We start from the raw sequence: 18087 nt of genomic DNA on the forward strand, positions 1-18087 counted from the left end.
TTAAAAAAATATATTATTTATTTTTAAAAATGTAAACAACCAATAATTGAATCGAATCCTTCTCTAGGCTGAAAAATGTATTTTTATATAAACTTCACGTAATAAAAAGAACAGAAGCTGATTGAAAATTAAATTTATTTTAACGTACAAAAGTACATATCGAGTCCTACCATAATGAATTTATTATCTATTCGAGAAAAATTTGGATACGATATTTTTTAAAAAACAAAATATTTAATATTCAACCACACTGTTTAAATTAAATTAGTCAAACAACTCAATCTCTTTGGCGAGAGATTTATCTTTATATTTTATGTAAGACGTACGTGTATTTTAAAAAATCTCATAATCATGCATGGAATCACGATCAATAGTTTAATGCCACGCTGATTTTAATGCAACTTGTGTTATGTACCCATGCTCGAAGAAGATTTGAAAGTGAAATACATAGAAAAAAATATCTAATCGGCTTATAACATTCTCTATCCTTGCAATAGATAAGATCAATCAATTACTACAAAAGGTGACAATAAATAAAGTACGTACTTACTCATCATCAAATAATTAAGATCGGATTATGCATTTTCATCTCTCTAGCGACTATATACTAAAAAATAAAAATTCATATGAAATAGTCTCATATATCAATTATATGATAAAGATTTCCGAATTCACCCAACTAATATAAACGAATTAATTTTTTGTCAAAAATATTATTTTTTATTTTATATATAAATTTAATCGATTTATCTTATATATATAAATTCGTGAGACTATTTCACAAAAGATATATTCAAAAGAAATAGTAGAAAATTGTTAATATTATAAGAATACTTTTGTCAAAACAAAGAAACATTCCCATAAAAATAAGCATTATTATTCTAAGTTATACCAATACTATATTTGGAATAAGTTTGAGAAGTACATCCTATTTTCAACCCATTCCTACATACCAATTATGTCTTAAATTTTCCTGAATGACTAATTATATAATCCCATAAAGACAATTACTTGCAATGTAGGGCTTAGACATAAGCATGTCCTTAAATGTTGAACTAAAACATGTCATAATCTAGCTAGCTGCTTTTCTTCTTCTTTTTAAATTTTTTTTGGTGATATTCGAGGGGAAAATATCCTTCAATTATTTTCGATATCTTTTTCTTGGAAAGATCTTGATGGAAAAATTCCCAATACCCTCTCACCAGTAGCTATATTCTTGAATTTTAGACACTATGGAACAACAAGAACACTTGGAAGCCAATACATAATCCAGAGCACTTAAAAAGGGGACGAAAATAGTTCCATATGCACACCATCAATTGTTTAGATCAACAAATTCCATTGAAATTAGAAAATATAACATTATTGAAGAACAATAGTTTACGACTACACGTTTAAATATTCATGGATTCCGCACCTCTTTTCATAAAATTAAATTCCTTTTTTTTCAAACCTATAAAAAGATACCCGAGTTGGAGTCAACACCGTTGTTATAATAACTAATGATCGAGACACACACAATAAATGTATAACATAATAAAATAAATAAAAATACAAAGAGCATAAAAATAAATAAATATATAAAGTAGAAAGAAGCTTACAAGTATTATGAGGTACATAAATAGAGTAATTTTGATTTCGAATTATATGCCCTTCAATAATATAAATGAATTAACATTTTGATAAATTATATATGTAAATTTTAATTTGACGATGATATATATGAGATTGACGGACCACATTAATTAGTATGCTAGTAAAGATATACTAATAATTAAAAAAAACATATCACACACAATAATTGAAAGTAGAAGCCATTAATTTTCACGAAACAAAGAACACATAGGCAAACCACATCAATCACATATTTTGTCTTCTTCTCCAGTTGATCGCCATCCTCTCTTTTCTCCATCGTATTCATCCCCACCCAATCATCTACATTACATTACATACACCTCTAATCTTCTCTCTGTTTTCACCCCCCTGCTCGTCTCTCTTTCTTCATCTTCCTTGCTTTTGATTCAGTCCCCGCATATCCCAGCTTCATCGTTTTCGCAGTATTCTGCTATAAATTCTGGACATCTTTCGTTTCCCGGGAAATTTACGTCGGTTTCTTTGGAACTGAAGAATCCCTTTTGGTTAGTGAAGTTGGGGGAGCCTCTCCTGGAAAGATTCCTGATCTCTTGTCAAAAAGGTGTTCGGATTGAAGCACATGGATGGAGTGATGGGACCTCTGAATTCTGCAGCATCGTATTTATGGAACTCGAATTGGTTGTTGGAGGAGAGCAAGGGGGCTAATTGGACTCTAGAGGAGAACAAAATGTTCGAAAATGCGCTCGCATTGTTCGATACGGATACCCCAGATCGGTGGCGCAATGTTGCGGCCATGATTCCGGGGAAAACAGTTGAAGATGTGATGAAACAGTACAGGGACTTGGTTGAAGATGTTTCCGATATAGAAGCAGGGCTGGTACCGGTTCCCGGGTACAGAAACGATTCATTCACGTCGGATTGGGATAGTAAATATGGTTCGATTGGTAAGCGGAGCTCTTCGATTCGGACCTCTGAGCAAGAAAGGAAGAAAGGGGTGCCTTGGACCGAAGAAGAACACAGGTAAATAAATAAATAAATCTTGTCCCGCACACCATTTGTTTGTGTGTTTTCCGGAAGGAGTTATAAGTTTGGATTTTTACTAAATTTGCATCGATTCTGAAATTCCAGGCTGTTTCTTTTGGGACTCAAGAAATATGGCAAAGGAGATTGGAGAAGTATTTCTCGAAATTTCGTGACTTCAAGAACTCCAACTCAGGTGGCGAGTCACGCGCAGAAGTATTTTATCAGGCAGCTTTCCGGTGGGAAAGACAAGAGAAGATCAAGCATACATGATATTACTACTGCAAATGTCACAGGAACTAAGCCCAAGAACAGCTCTGTCTCGCCAGATGAATCCATCTTGATCAAGCCTTCGCAGCAGAATTCAGATGTGAAAAGTGTTTTCCGAGGAATATGTGATTCTGGCCTGACATATCCAGGGGAAATAATTGGATTTAGCACACCAAATCTTGCTCTAAACCTGCAGCAATATTATCTGCACAGCATTAATCCACTCGGGTTCGGATTCGGGTTCGGACATCTGATGCAACCCACCAGGAATTGCTAAATGGGATATATGTGGAGGTGGTGTTAATGGGTGATCTTGATTGGGAAGAAGGTTCTTCGGGAAAAATTTACTTTTAAATCCATTGAAATTGTTTTGACTCAGGAAGATTCAGGCCAAGGCTTGTAGATTCTATTTGTCATCATAAATTTGAAATAATTGTACTCCCATTTGTCAGCAAACATTTTGTAATCCAACGAGCCAAATTGCTTGTACATTCCCATGGTATGGAAAAAAAAAATAGATTGAAATTAATTTTTTTTAATAAAATATAAAACTGCCACTATCCACATAATATAAAGGCTAAAAGATCAGCAACACCATTTTAGTACAGGCTCCTTGTAGTAAACAACAAAGAATCCCCACTCTGCCTCATTATTTACCCAAAAGATTTAACTTTTTTTTGCAAGTTGCGCCACTAAAAGAATGTTTCCTACTTGACTCTTATTATTTCCCCGCATTCATTTTGTACTTTTTATTTGTTCGGATATCTTCCACTCATTACTTCATTCTTCAGTTTAGAGTATAACTAATTTAAATTAATACAATTTCTGCACCAAATACAAAACTTAATTCTAACATATAACTTAAAACTAAAAGCTAAAATAAATATGCTTAATTTTAAACTACAAGACCCTATTTTAAACTACAACTTAATTTTATAACTATTTTATGTATATTGTCTTTATTTAAATTACAACTTTATTTTATATTTATCATCTTACTATATCTATTATTACTATATATAAAGGAAAATGACATAAGAGAAACCGTCGTTTGGTGAAATTTTTTCACATTCCAATAATATCTTTTTAACTTCTCACTATTCACATCAAGATTGAGAAAAAAAAAATCATCCAATCATGTTAGTATATTATCTTAATAATGTAAATATCAAAATTTTATTAGATTCATATTTTCTTTTTTATATAAAAGTGCATAAAAAAACTTTATTAAAAAACTAATTTTAAAAAATAAAATATTCTAAGCACACGCATGTCGCTAGTATTTAACTAAAATTGAGGCTCCTATAGTAACTAATCTAAATTACCACATAACATATTAAGAAAGTCAAGAAACAGATTTTTTTTTAAAAAGAAAGAAAGTCAAGAAACATTTTTATTTCTAAATGAAACGTTTTGATGCAGCCAAATATTTTAAATATAATTTTTTAAACAAAAACTATATTAACTTGTTTTTGTTTTTGCATAATATAATGAGATCTTATAGTTTTTAATTTATTGAAATCTATCTATCCTATTCTATTCCTTTTTTTTTTTTTTTGAAGGATCCTATTCTATTCTATTTCATTAAAATTGAGTATCCTTTTACCTCACAAAAAAAAATAAAAATTGAGTATCCTTTACTAACAAAATTGCAATCAATTTTGGTGAATTACTATCCCCATTTTGTTTTAAACACCACTCAAGATTTTTTATTTTTATTATTTTTTAATCTCATCATTTATCTATGCATATCTTTAATCAACGTCATCTGATATCTTGGATTTTGAAATATTTTTATTTTTTGATACAAATTATTGTAACTATTAATATTTTAACTAAAACTAAATTCGATGAAGTAAAAAAATATTACAATTATAAGATGGTTTAATTACACTATTACTTATGTGAACAAGAGAACATAGGCAATAAGGGTATCCTATTGACCTATTCAAATTACAAAAGAATATACAAGATTTAAAGCATTTAAATTTGAAATGAGTCAAATGACTAATACCAATTAAAATCTCACATGCGTGTGGAGTGCAATTATTTTACGCAAAAACAGGTATTTTCTCCCCATTGAAACCACATAATAGCTACCACGATCCCAAGACTCCCTAAAAATTATGAGTATCGACACAGCTGAACGGGGCCAACAGGCAGCGGGCTCTACATTCCAATGGCAGGGGTCTTAAACCAGCATCCAAACAACCATTCGAACCGTCTTGAGAACTGTGTTCTCTTCCTCCTCCAGAACCAAATGGCAGCGTTATACTGTTCATTTCGTATCTTACGAGTGGCTGCCCTCCAATCATACTTCTCCATTTCCGCACGTGCTGCTTTACCCACGGTTTCCCTTAGCTCTTGATCATCAAGAAGAGGCTTTAACTTGCTCAAGCAGTCCTCAAGATCTCCAGGATTGAATAGATAACCGGTTTTACCTTCCTGTTCTTGAGGAATAATATCTGGGATTCCTCCGGCACGAGCTGCGATTACAGGAAGTCCAGATGACATAGCCTCCAGAACGACGAGTCCTAACGTCTCAGATTCTGAGGGCATGATGAAAACATCTCCACTGGCATATGCTTGCGACAGCTCCTCACCTTGTAACATACCAGTAAATACCGCAGGCAAGCCTGAGAATATCTGCTCCAGCTCCTCCCTGACAGAAGGAAACCACACTGACGAAATAAGCTTCAAAATGAATGTGTTGGACACAATAATTGACAACACTATTCTCAGAGGATATTATGTGCAACTGATTTGTTGGGTGACAATAATTGACACCACCGTCCTGTGTGACTATTATGTGACATAATGATCCGAACGTGGTACTTGAAATGCAAATGGTTTAAACTATTTGAATTGCACCCGTGCTATCAGCTATAGAACTTAATACAAGGACAACTGCTGAATCCAACGCAATTATTTAAAAATTGTGCACGTAAATTTCATTCCTTCTCACCTATATGGTCCGTCCCCAATGAAAGCTATTCGAGCTTCTGGAAGCCTGTCTATCACCCTGTTTGAAATATGACATCAGTCATCAAGTGTTAATGCTTCCAATTTCCAAAAGCTGAATACAAGATAGCAGATCAACAAGGAAAATACTTTTTGATGAAATCCAAACTCTTTTCAACTCCAATCCGTCCCACATGAACTATTAGCGGTTTATCCGGCTCTCCGTTGCTGAATCAGGAAAAACTTTAGTTAAAATTATGTCAAGGTAACACAAAACACAGTGGAATTTGGAGTTACCTACCTTAAGCGCACTCTCATTGCATGGGAGCGAAACTGGGGATGGAAGCTTTCAGAATCGACACCCTTATTCCAGAGGCGTATCTTGTTGGCTGAAGATTTGGAAAAAATTTGACAAAATCATCATTAACATTGTTCCATGAACATAAAAGACAGACACGAAGTTTCAAGAAAAATGGACTAGCTGAAATGATAAATTTCACCTGCTGTCACCCTAGCTGCTTCTAGATCCTTTGCAATGGCAACAGAAGGCACCAGGGTAAGATCTGCAGCTCTATGCAGAAATTCTGGCGAAAGATGTGTAAATATCATACATTCCAGTCCACAACATGGAAACTAAAGTCCTAATTATAATTAAAAATGTATCTCACATACTCAATATTAACCACATTGGTTTGACTAGCCAACTGAAGGTATATCTTGGAATATATCTGCAAAATAACAGTGTATAATCAGCACTCTCAATTTGGTAAAGTAACGGGAAAATGGATTGGATCAATAACCGCTCGAAGCTCACTAGGACAATCAATTGATAGAGGGATAAATTTCAGTTTTATTAACTGTTTTCTCAACAAAATGGGAAGAGATAGGAACATACACAGGAACATGAGTGTGATACGACATTACTATAGGTACTGATAGTAATTTAGCGATGATAAGAGCACCGAACACCTGAATGCATGTCAAAACAACCAGCGAATAAGTATCTATGATCCCTAAAATGTGGTATACTAAGCAGAAGTAGAAGCATGTGGCCAACACATACCATAATCCCCGGAGATGACGCGTGAATAATATCAGGCTTGAATTTAGCAACTGCTGAAATTATTCTTGGGCTGAGTGCAAGTGAAAGTGGTACCTTTTGATACCAGGGACAAGGGAAGCTGCAACGAGAGTTTAAAATTATTATTGCACCCAAATAAAAATTGAGTAACCAAATATTTCAACATAATAGAGAATGCATGAATGAACTTAAGCCAGCATTTATCAGGCAAGAAGTTGGCAACAACCTACGTGAGCCAATCAATTTAGCTCCATAAAATTCCTGTGGCACTCCTTCATGTGTGGTCACAACCATGACCTGCACCAAAGACCCGAAATACCAATACAAATCAATCAATTGAATCATCTAGAGAAACTACACAAACTTAAGCCATTGTAATCGATTCTAGTCATCATCCTGCAGAGTTGAATTTGTTTCAGTTCACATTCTTCATTGCCTATTGTATAATTGTATCAGATTTTTCAAAAGAATAAAATGGATTCCTCTATGCAGATGTTTTTCTCTTTTCAGTTTGTTGAAAATCAGGTTTCTGCATTTATTTTTATATTATTTTCAACCTTCTCCTTCGTTACAAAAACATTTCAAACCTTCCAGCAGCATGAACAGAAAGGATTGCAAACAATAAGGACATACCTCATCCCCCATCTCTCGTAGATATTTAATGAAATTCTGGAATCTGTTTTTATATCCAGAGATATAGCTGTAGATGGTACAAAAGAATGGACCGTCAAGAAAAACTCAAAACTAGACTAACAGAAAGCACAGTATGATAACAAAAATAAAAACATATTATGATCCGAAATTTGGAATTTTAAGTAGAGATAAAGCTAACATTGTACCAGAAAAGCAAAACAAACTATTAAAGGACAGATTACAGCTACAAAGACTATAATGGCAAGACAAATTCAGAATAGCCAGGCATAATTCTCCTCTATTACAAACCACAGAATGAATTATCTGAATACCGATTTTACAAAAAAGCATCAAATGGGGAGCAAGAAATTCTTAGTCACCAAAGCACAATAATCAAAGTCCATCAATATTTAGTATATACACAGTTAAACACCTCAAACCGACAAATTCATACCATCAAACAGAATGATCAAAAGAAACTAAAAATTACTAAGATCGAGTAATGTTACCCATAATCATGGCATTACATTTCCTTCAGCATCACAAAAATTCAAACATCCCACTTAATTTTTTCCCACCAGTCAGAGGTAAGTCTGAAATTTAGCGAAATAATAAAAATTTGTGCAATCTTGCAATTGTTAAACAGATACTTAAATGATCGCATCCATCTTTAACAATATTAACAAGTCAAATAATGGTATACTCAACTATAAGTCTTTGAATTCGGATTATTCTCCTTAATAAGTGAACTTAAAAGAGATATTTGATAAATTCCCCTCAAGAACAATATAACATTGCTCCAAACAAGTAACGCTATGAATAAAATTCAATGCAAGGTCGAAATTAAAAACTCACGAAAAGGGAGATGGCTCAACAAAAAGAGCAATACGCCTAGGCTTAGAATACATCTCAGACTCGACGGAGAGAGGAGGATTCTCCTTTTCATCGTCGCCTTCAACGTACTCAGCATTATCCATACTGCCGCAACTGCTCGCTGCAAGAAAGAGCCTCTCCCTACAGGTTTTAACTTTCACGATTTGAAACTCTTTACTCCATTTTAACCTCCTACAGTTTAAAGATTGATTCCTCACGCAAACCAGGCAAATGGGTTTTATGATTCTTGATTTACAACAGCAGGAAATCTGAGAACTGTAACTGCCAGAAGAGGAAGTTGAGGCAGGGAACGAAGGAGGGGAAAGAGCCGGGTTTGTAGAAACAGAACAGGTGGCCATATCTGTGACGGCGTTAAATCCTACAATTAATACTGTGTAAAAAATATTCTCGCACGATGGGAAAAGAATTTTCTTTTAGTGGGCTTGCGTTCTATTCTTGATTCATTACATGATTTCTCTTTCGTTTTTCCCCTTAATCACAAGGGAGATATGAAAAGTAAGATCAGAGTAGCCATTGAGGGGTATTCCTCCAATGGATATTCTATATTCCAGAATCGAACGATTGGGGAATAATCGGAAATGATAAAGCATATGCTTTGTATCCAATCAGGGAGGAAGATGATTTTTTTTCTGGTGGGGTCAATTTCATGGATATAGGGTTTCTTGTGGTGCCTCGGACAAGGGGAACAGCCAGGCACTATCTAAGCTCGATTGCATTAAAAAAATGTGCTCAAGTAAATACAAGTTTATAAAAGATTTTTAATCTTTTTTCAAAAGTTATAGGTAAAAATATATGATTCATGAATTGTTTTTTAAATATGTTATTGAACTAATAGTTTGAAAATTAGAAAGAAATAAACATCGCAGCCGCCTGAGTCATTAGTATTATTGTCCATTTTTGTTCATAAATCTGACCGCTTTAAAACAAGTTACTAGAAATCATACATCAAAATGGACCATATCACAAGTAAGTTGAACGCGACAATAAAGTTCATCAAGCTCATAGATGAGTACTTGAGAGTTGAACAAGAGACAACAAAACTTAAGCTAAAGTTCAAGGAGAAATCTAAAAAAATTAATACAAGTCACTAACCACCTTAAGATCCCAATTAGTGAGACATGTTTCAAGGGATGCATGCGTTAGTGGAGTTTGATTCTCTCTACGACTCTACCAATATCTTTTCAAATGATTTTATCGCATAGAATTTGTCAAATACGATTTACTTTGTTAGCGTGATATGCACTGTATTAAATCGAAAATTTACTCAATTGATAGTTTGATACTTCCCACTTCCCACGTGCGAAGCAAGGGGCGAGCCATACTTTGGGCCATGTGGGCTAGAACCAATTTTTTTTTTTTTTTTAAAAATGATTTATATTTTTTTGGCCATTTTTTATTTATATTTTTGGGGCACTTTGGGATTAGTCCAGGTGGTCCAAAAGTAATACACAAATGAAAAAAAATATTAGCCCACAAATATACACCCATAAATTAATCATATGAACCCCAAATAAATTTATGATGTATGGTGTTCCAAGATTTTTTTAAGAGTGATGTACTTACTGTGTGTGTGTTTTTTTTTGATGAATTTTTTTCGAATATTTTTTTTATAACCCGGATAGATTTTTTTTGTTCTGGCTCCGCCATTGGTGCGAAGGAGGCTCGAACCGCAATGTTTGCCAACCTCCCCCTCCCCACCCGAGACCTCTAGAGCCTAATTTGATTTAGAGGATTCCACTAGTACTTGGTGTCTGTGTTACGCTATCAAAACCAACCCACAAATCACAACAAGGTGTTACGGTGTAATTTTGCATAAAAATCGTGTAGTCTACCTTGTTAAAAGCTATGTTATCTTACTAATATTCAAAAAAACAAAGGAGCTCTCAACACAAAGAGCACAAGCTGTCCTACAACTAGTTTGTGGCCGGATGAATTGAAGTAATTGATCAAGCTTGAGATTGAATGGAGTGTCACTCTATTTATTATTCCGTGTTTTGTAGGTTTTCACATGACTAAGGACGGTCGTGGGCAGTGTTACAAAAGTTTTATTATCCGATTATTTGACCACAAATCCATGTCTAGCCCGTGCCAACTCAATAGCACGTCATCCGTGTAAGATCAGTAGCTTACACGGCACGCGCGCGCCGCCACACACCATTCGGGTTTCATGTGCTTGTATAAAAACTATGGCTTGATCCAATTCTACTGATCATCGGTAGTGAACTCGAGTAAATGGAACAGTCGATTTATTTGGAACACTTTGTTCCAAGAATGGCTCGTTTTGTTCAATTGAATGCACTCTGAGATTGACGGCCGGTTAATGAAAATTCAGACTAGCTAGCTCAGCAGACATGGTCCAACTTCTGTGTGTGAGTAAATAAATTTTCCATTTGACAACAAACATCAATCTTAAATGCACTACTTTCTTTTGTTTTAAAGGTAAAAGAGTAATTAAATAGCTCAGCAGACGTCCCAGTCAAAGATTCAAAATACAAAGATCAACAGAAGCATAAGCAGCAGCAGAAATGATGGCCAAATTATGTGCATTACTAGTACAAAATTTCATTCGAGGGAAACTAATTCTATTGAAAATATAATATTTGAAGCTTTTGCTGCTATAAAAATTTGTTGTATTTTCACGACTATATATTTTCTATTTAACTGTTCATTCTGTCATGCAATATAGAGCATGGTGACTATAAATTTTCTACAGTATAGCTTATTCTATATATCGAAGATATAAGTCATTATATAAATGTTTTCTCTTTAATTTTTTCCCCACACAGCCACACTAACATCTATAAATACCCTACACATGCAATATCACCTTATGCTTCTTATTTTCATACATCTCCTCTTTATTCCACGCGAAAACAGAAACACAATTTGATAAGATATTAGTAGGGAAAAATGAGTAAAAGAGTGAACTTGAGTCCTGAATTTGCAACCCTTTACACCAAACAATGTGCTAAAAAAGTTGGTGGAAACAAGAAGAGATTGATCCTCTAAACATGGGCATTTAGACTCCCAAAAGTCTCAAGATTTTCACTGTTCAGGTTCTTAAGGTACATCAGAGAAAATGTGGCAAAAGCTCGGCGTTTCGCATCATGTCGAACCAAGTGTTCTCGCAAAGTTTCTTCATCTTGTTTGACAGGGCTACGCGTTTTAAACGCAAAGGCATGTTATACCCTTCATTTCTCACATCGTTTAGATCAGTATATTCATTATTTTGGTTATTAAATTATGTTGTTGCATTTGTATGTGGATATGATAGCTCAAATTTTAACTCATGCATTATTCACGTTTTTATGTATTGTGGATGATTTTTCTGCCATGGCTAGGTCTTAGTTGTTGTTCAATAGTTGATGATTGGATTAGGTCCGTTTGGATGTTGGTTTAAGATGTCTTGAACTAGTGTCAGCTAGGTGAACAGTTGAATAATTGTAAGGGTGGTCTATCTAGCGGGCAGCTCAGGCAGAGCTCAAGCGAGTGGGTTGTCCGGGTCGGGTAAAGTGTATTAGGGTTATATGTTATGGTTTGGTTCCGGATTATTTTATTTTGGGCCGGGTAATTTACTTAAGAGTCTAAATGTTTAGTTTATTCATTGGGTCAATTTCGTTATTGGGCCAAAGATGTTCATCGGGCTTAATTTAGTTATTGGGTCTAAAATGTTTATTGGATTTAATTTATTTATTGGGCTTGGTTGTTTATTTGGGATAAAGTGTTATTTGGGCTTGAATGAATTGATTTAGTTATAGAGCCAAGCTTATTGGGCTTAAGATATTTATTGGAGGTTTAATTTAATAATGGAGCTAAATTTTTTAATGAGCCTAAGTTGCTTAATTATTTGGTTGGGCTAAGTTCTAAGTTGGACTAAGTACTATTGTGCCAACCTAAGTTTTATATGGGTCATTTTAAGTATGATGGAGCTAGTCTAAGTATTTTTGGGCCAGTATAAATGTTAACGAGCCAGTCTAAGTTTATGAGTTTTAGTTAAGGGCCAACAACTCGAACTAGCCAGTGGCAAACAAAATAGTCCGTAAATATATATTTAATAGATGTATATGCATATTTTGATATAAATATGATTTTTATTATGAAAAATAAATTAAATATATATTTACGGGCAACATTTTAAGAAAATGATATTTCTAAGTTCATGATTCATGCATGTATTTTATGATGAGATAACGGGCATGTAAAAAAAATATTTTTGGGAAGTTGAAGTGATTTGTGACAAACACGGGACTGGAGGTCGGGATACCGGGCCCGATGATCTTTCCAATTACTATTATGAGTCTATGGATTCCCAAAGGTTGGGTGAAGTGGCATAGGGCGTTAGGGGTACACCCCACAGGCCGCCACCACGTACGATGAATTTAGATTGATAAATCGAATTAGGTTACACTTCACTGATATGACCTACAGAAAATTATTTTTATGTTTATGACATGCCAATGCTTATGTTACGTATTATGTTATGATTTAGATTACGACGCAATTTATGCATACGATTTTACAATCATGCATGCATTAGAATCCTCAGGTTATTTTTATATACATTATGTGATTGCATGTGGTTTTATTTAGTAGTACTCGTTATTAAAGGTAGAGCATGCTGGGCCTTTAGGCTCACTAGATCTAAATGGTGTGCAGGTGAGTTTTATGTTATTTAAGAGGTTGTGGTCCCGACTGGTGGTGAAGACCTCTGTGCATCCGTGGCAAGCTAGCACACCCGTGACCTTCGCGCTTTTATGTTTCAATGATTATGAGATTGTAATCAAACTATTTTCCGCATCTTATGTTATTGAGTATTTACGCATGGATTTATAATGTGTTCAAGTATTTAAGTTTTGACATGAAATCGCTTTTTATTATGTATTAAATTTTATGAAAATCTATTTTAAGTATAGATGCATATATGTATGGGCATATATGTAATATTTAAAAAAAAATTCCTTCGAGTTAGGGTCGTTTCATCCATAATATAAAAATATTTTGTGTATTTCAAGTTAAGAATTATCAAGAATCACCAACAAATAAGGGTGTAGTACCTTTGTTAAAGGTGTAATATCTTTACGCAATGTCAACATGTTGATCTTGAAATATCCCCAATGTGAAAGATTAAGGATAGGGCAGCGGTCAAATTGTTTTTTTTTAAATAATTTGACCCTCCCCAATGTATTGAAATGCATAAGAGAATATCAAAATTTTTAGATCATTAAATGAAATCCCCCAACGTGGAAGAATTAAGGATAGGGAATCGGTTGACCCTTGCGAGTGTATTGAAATGCATCGAGGGTCAAATTATTTTAAAAAAAATATTAACTCAAGTCAATTAAATGAAATGCCTCCAATGTGGAATAATTAGGAATAGAGTTTGACCCTCCCAAGTGTATTGAAAAAATTTTGGGAGGGTCAAATTTTTAGGGTTTAGGGTCTCTTGCCCATTTAATGATATGCACCCAATATGGAAAAATTAGTATATGAGAGTAATCAATTTTTTTAAAAATCATTTGACCCTCCTTATTTTGTTAAAATGCAGTGGGAAAGGTCAAATATTTTAGACTTTAATGAAATGCCCTCAATGTGGTATCTTTACGCAATGTCAAAATGTTGATCTCAAAATGCTCACAATATTTGTTCTGTTTTTTATCCTCATTTGACAACCGGTAAATCTTGTCGGAAATCTCCACCAAAAACCATAGTCTTACCTCCAAATGGCAATTGGATTTCCATATATCTTGGAAACTCTTTGTTTAAATCATGTCTTCCGTTCAAATTTATTTGGTGCTCATTTTTTGTTTTTCCAACCTACATTTTCTTCCAACCACTTGAAGGCTTGGTTCGTAGCCCAGTGGGGTCTGCCAAATTCTACCTTGCAGATTCTGTTGGAAGAGGCATGCGGCACTACTGTTGACTGCTTCTCCATTCGCCCCGGTGGTAAATGCTTTATCCCCGACACTTACCACAGTCATGCAACATTTGTACTCTCTAGCCTCGTTCGTGACAGTGGTTCGGCGGTTGAAGCCTACACCTTTAAAGGTGCAGATTTTATCACCACCACCGACCCCAGCTTCGGGGAGTGCGAGCTTCCTTCCGACTGGCTCTCTAGTACCGACGACTCCCCTACCAAAAATTGGGATCTGGTTATGGTCTTTGTATCCATTGGACTGGTCTTGTTGATTCTATTTTTACTAGTGGTGGGATGAAAAGTTTATTCTCGCTACCATCGTCCTGGTGGTCCTGTGGTGGCGGAATAGAAACCGTCTTGGTGCTCTGTGGTGGCGGAATTTATCTACTTTTTATTATGGAATCTAGATCGAGTATTGATTTGTGGCGAACTACCATCGACATCAGATTGTGAGAACTCAATTAATCTCACATTCATCTCATCTTAAAATAACATATTAATTGATTTAGCTCATTTTAACAGCATTATATAAAATATGGAATTCATTTTTATAGCATTTTAAACCTCACATCAACAGCCTTAGACTTAGCATCAACCCATGTGTCATCCTTTTCTGATGTAGTTTCTTGAATAGCTCATAAGGTGTTATATCACGGTTTAACTCCTCACGCTTAAAAAATAATGATGGTTAGAAATTTATGTAATGTTTTCTTTGATATTTGATATATAATAAATAAATATAAACTTAGCATTTTAATAAAATGCTCTACAAATCAGCGAGAACCCCCAAAATGTTTGACCACCCCTGTCCTTGGCCCCTTTGGATCGGTATTACTATTTTATTTTTTTTTGCTTTATCAGAATTCTCTTACCATTTATAGGTGCTCTAGATATCCTTTTATTTGTTTCATATCTGAGGAATAACCCCAAGTGGGGTTTGTGGCTTTGCACACCAGTTGCAAATCGTTTTCTTATATAGATCAGTTGTGTGTGTTTTCCAAGTTTCTCCCACATGATCATCATGATCAACATGCCAACGATACTTTTTCTGCATTGTATAAAGTATTTAATATAGTATAAAATGTAACATTATTAATTTTAATAAAAGCATAGTTACTCTTACCACAAACTCTTCCCAGTAGTACGCTCTAGTCTCAGCACATACCTCCATGTAACACCTAGCATGCACTGTTTCTCAACAAACGTCTTGGTTATGTAGGCCGAGATTGAATGAATCTCTAGTAGAAACCTACATTGAATACAAAATATAATAATCAAACAACAAATCAAACAACCCATAAGGTAATATAAATAAAAGAATATGACTAATTTGCCACCTGAGGCAACGATCATGATTCTAGAATCACGTGATTGCTCAGCAGCCATCTAAACTTTCTCTACAAAAACACAAAAAACAAAATAAAATTTATACATAAACTATATTCATACACGATAACCCAATAGAAATATTAATATCCACAAAAAATGTGAGACTGATTGCTTAGCAGCCATCTAAACTTTCTCTACAAAAACACAAAAAACAAAATAAAATTTACGGATAATACATTAAATCATCCCTATTGTTTCAACTTGTTCCCTTTTTCATCCCTCCAATTTGAGATGGGCTAATTTAGTCCCTCATGTTTTTTAATTTGGCCCAATTAAGTATCACCATTAACCCACCTTTTCAATTTAACGGAAAACATCAAAAAATAATTGTTTATTCTTCCCAACTTTTCCCAAAAAAATAAATCTAAACCCCTAATCTCCACGTCAAATTAAAAAGCACAATCAGTGAAAAAAATTCCTCCCCAAATTGAAACTACGCAGAACCTAATTCGAGCTCAGTGGCTGCCTTTTTCTTTGGTTCGTCGATGACGCAGTAACATATTCGACGCATCATTGGTTCGTCGACGACGCAACAACATGTATAATCGGCTATCTTCTTCTTTTCTTTCTAACCTCGTTGTCTCGTTGCCTAACTCCCGCAATGTTTTTTTTTTGAAAGAAGTAGTCTCGTTTCCTAATTCCCGCAATGTATTTTTTTCCCAATTGGTAGTTCAATCATCCTGTTTCTATGGTAAATTACAACATATTATTTTCATTGCAGTTAGTGTCGATGGCTAAACGAAATAAATCCTTCTCGACGTCCACCCCTTTCTATGGTATTGTTCATAATCAATCGTCTATGAGGCTTTATTTATTTTTTTTGTTTTTCGTTTTCATGGCCTTACATTTTCAATTTTGTATTTGTAGGCTTTATTGGAGAACCAGATTGTATTACCCTTAAGATGTATTATGGTAGAGCAATGAAAACTACACGCAAGTGTAAAGAATATATCGGTGGAGGTAGTGAATATTTTGACTATGTTGATTTCACTGAATTAAGTATGGTTCGGTTGAGGGGTTTTGCCATGGAACTTGGTTTTCAAGAGAAAGATAATATTAGGTTTTGGCACAAATTTGGGGCTGATTTAACCAGGGGAAGATATTTGGCATCTGATATGGATCTTTTGTGCATTAAAGATCACATCTCAAATGACAATGAAGTGGAAATATTTATAGAAAATGATGAAAATTTAATAAATGTTACTGTTGAGGCCGATGATGAAAATTTATATCTAAATGTTAGTGGTGAGGGTGATGCTGAGAAATGTGGAGATGAAGATGAATTTTATGATAGTGATTATAATTTTGAAGAAGATATGATAATTGGCATTGAATCTTCAAAGGGTCAAAGTGAGGTTGATGAAATTCGTAGTATCGTATTGTCTAAGATACAAAATGAAGAGGGTGAAGAAGATTGTGTTGATAGTGACGAACTGAATAGTCAAGTGGGTTCAGATGATGAAGAATTCAATAAATATGTCATGTTTGATCCCGTTAAGGATGGAAAAAATCCTGAGTTGAAGCTTGGAATGATCTTTAGCTCTAGAGAAGAGGCAAAATTTGCCATTGAAAGTCACTGCATTAGAAACGGAATGACAGTTAGTTTTATGAAAAATGATAAGTTGCGGCTTAGAGGTATATGCAAAAACAAAGGGTGTGGGTGGTTGATTCATGTGTCAACCATGAGCAAGGATAGTTGTTGGCAGATCAAAACTTTTCAACCTGAGCACAAAAATTTTTACTGGAACCTAAAAAATAAAAATGTCAAATCAGGTTGGTTGGCGAAGACCTTTGCAAAAAAATTCAAATCGAATCAAAAGCTAGGGACAAGTGAATTCAGAAAAGAGGTTAACTCGACCTTAAAAGTACTTATTTCAAGGAAACAAGCATACATGGCAAAGAGAATTGACATCGTGGAAGGCAATATTAAAGAGCAATTTAGAAAGATAAGAAACTATTGTGCTGAATTGAAAAAGGTTGATGAAGCTGCAACGGTGATTCTAAAATTGAGTGAGGATTCTGATGGTCTGAGGTTCCAGTGTATGTATGTCTGTTTCTCTGCATGTAGAGATGGGTTTAAGAAAACATGTAGACCCCTCATTGGAGTGGATGGATGCTTTCTGAAAGGTAAGTATGGAGGCCAATTGTTGGCAGCAGTTGGATTGGACCCTAATAACAATATTTTTCCTATTGCATATGCCTTGGATGAGAGAGAGACCAAAGATAGTTGGATGTGGTTTTTACGATTATTGGAATCTGATATAGGTTTTGAAGATCAATATGCATGGACTTTCATGTCAGATAAACAAAAGGGTCTAATTCCAGCATTTAA

At 34.5% G+C, this 18087-nt stretch overlaps 2 protein-coding genes across 2 annotated transcripts; one reads left to right on the forward strand and one right to left on the reverse strand.

Annotated features, from left to right (window-relative positions):
• The first annotated feature begins 1867 nt into the window (after positions 1 to 1867).
• Positions 1868 to 3399, forward strand: LOC140887778 (transcription factor DIVARICATA-like). Its single transcript, XM_073295249.1, has 2 exons — positions 1868 to 2613; positions 2722 to 3399. The coding sequence occupies exons 1-2, from the start codon at positions 2213 to 2215 to the stop codon at positions 3158 to 3160; spliced, it is 840 nt and encodes a 279-aa protein (XP_073151350.1). The 5' UTR covers positions 1868 to 2212; the 3' UTR covers positions 3161 to 3399.
• Positions 3400 to 4734: 1335 nt separating this feature from the next.
• Positions 4735 to 9140, reverse strand: LOC140889048 (sulfoquinovosyl transferase SQD2-like). Its single transcript, XM_073296749.1, has 11 exons — positions 8414 to 9140; positions 7559 to 7625; positions 7152 to 7222; positions 6908 to 7025; positions 6740 to 6813; positions 6517 to 6572; positions 6345 to 6428; positions 6146 to 6233; positions 5995 to 6072; positions 5849 to 5905; positions 4735 to 5545 (listed from the first exon to the last, which is right to left on the reverse strand). Exons 1-11 carry the CDS (start codon positions 8788 to 8790, stop codon positions 5053 to 5055), a joined length of 1563 nt encoding a protein of 520 aa, XP_073152850.1. The 5' UTR covers positions 8791 to 9140; the 3' UTR covers positions 4735 to 5052.
• Between the last annotated feature and the right edge of the window lie 8947 nt (positions 9141 to 18087).

This window comes from Henckelia pumila, chromosome 3 (genome assembly GCF_033568475.1).
Source record: "Henckelia pumila isolate YLH828 chromosome 3, ASM3356847v2, whole genome shotgun sequence".
Lineage (NCBI taxonomy): Eukaryota > Viridiplantae > Streptophyta > Magnoliopsida > Lamiales > Gesneriaceae > Henckelia > Henckelia pumila.

What these genes read in the sequence shown, in the direction of transcription:
- LOC140887778 (XM_073295249.1), top strand. Translation starts at nt 2,213, where the DNA reads ATGGATGGAGTGATGGGACCTCTGAATTCTGCAGCATCGTATTTATGG. An exon ending in TGGACCGAAGAAGAACACAG is followed by an intron (nt 2,614 to 2,721) that starts GTAAATAAATAA and finishes CTGAAATTCCAG; the next exon opens with GCTGTTTCTTTTGGGACTCA.
- LOC140889048 (XM_073296749.1), bottom strand. Translation starts at nt 8,790, where the DNA reads ATGGCCACCTGTTCTGTTTCTACAAACCCGGCTCTTTCCCCTCCTTCG. An exon ending in AAATTGATTGGCTCACGTAG is followed by an intron (nt 7,026 to 7,151) that starts GTTGTTGCCAAC and finishes CTCTCGTTGCAG; the next exon opens with CTTCCCTTGTCCCTGGTATC. An exon ending in ACCAATGTGGTTAATATTGA is followed by an intron (nt 6,429 to 6,516) that starts GTATGTGAGATA and finishes ATCTTTCGCCAG; the next exon opens with AATTTCTGCATAGAGCTGCA.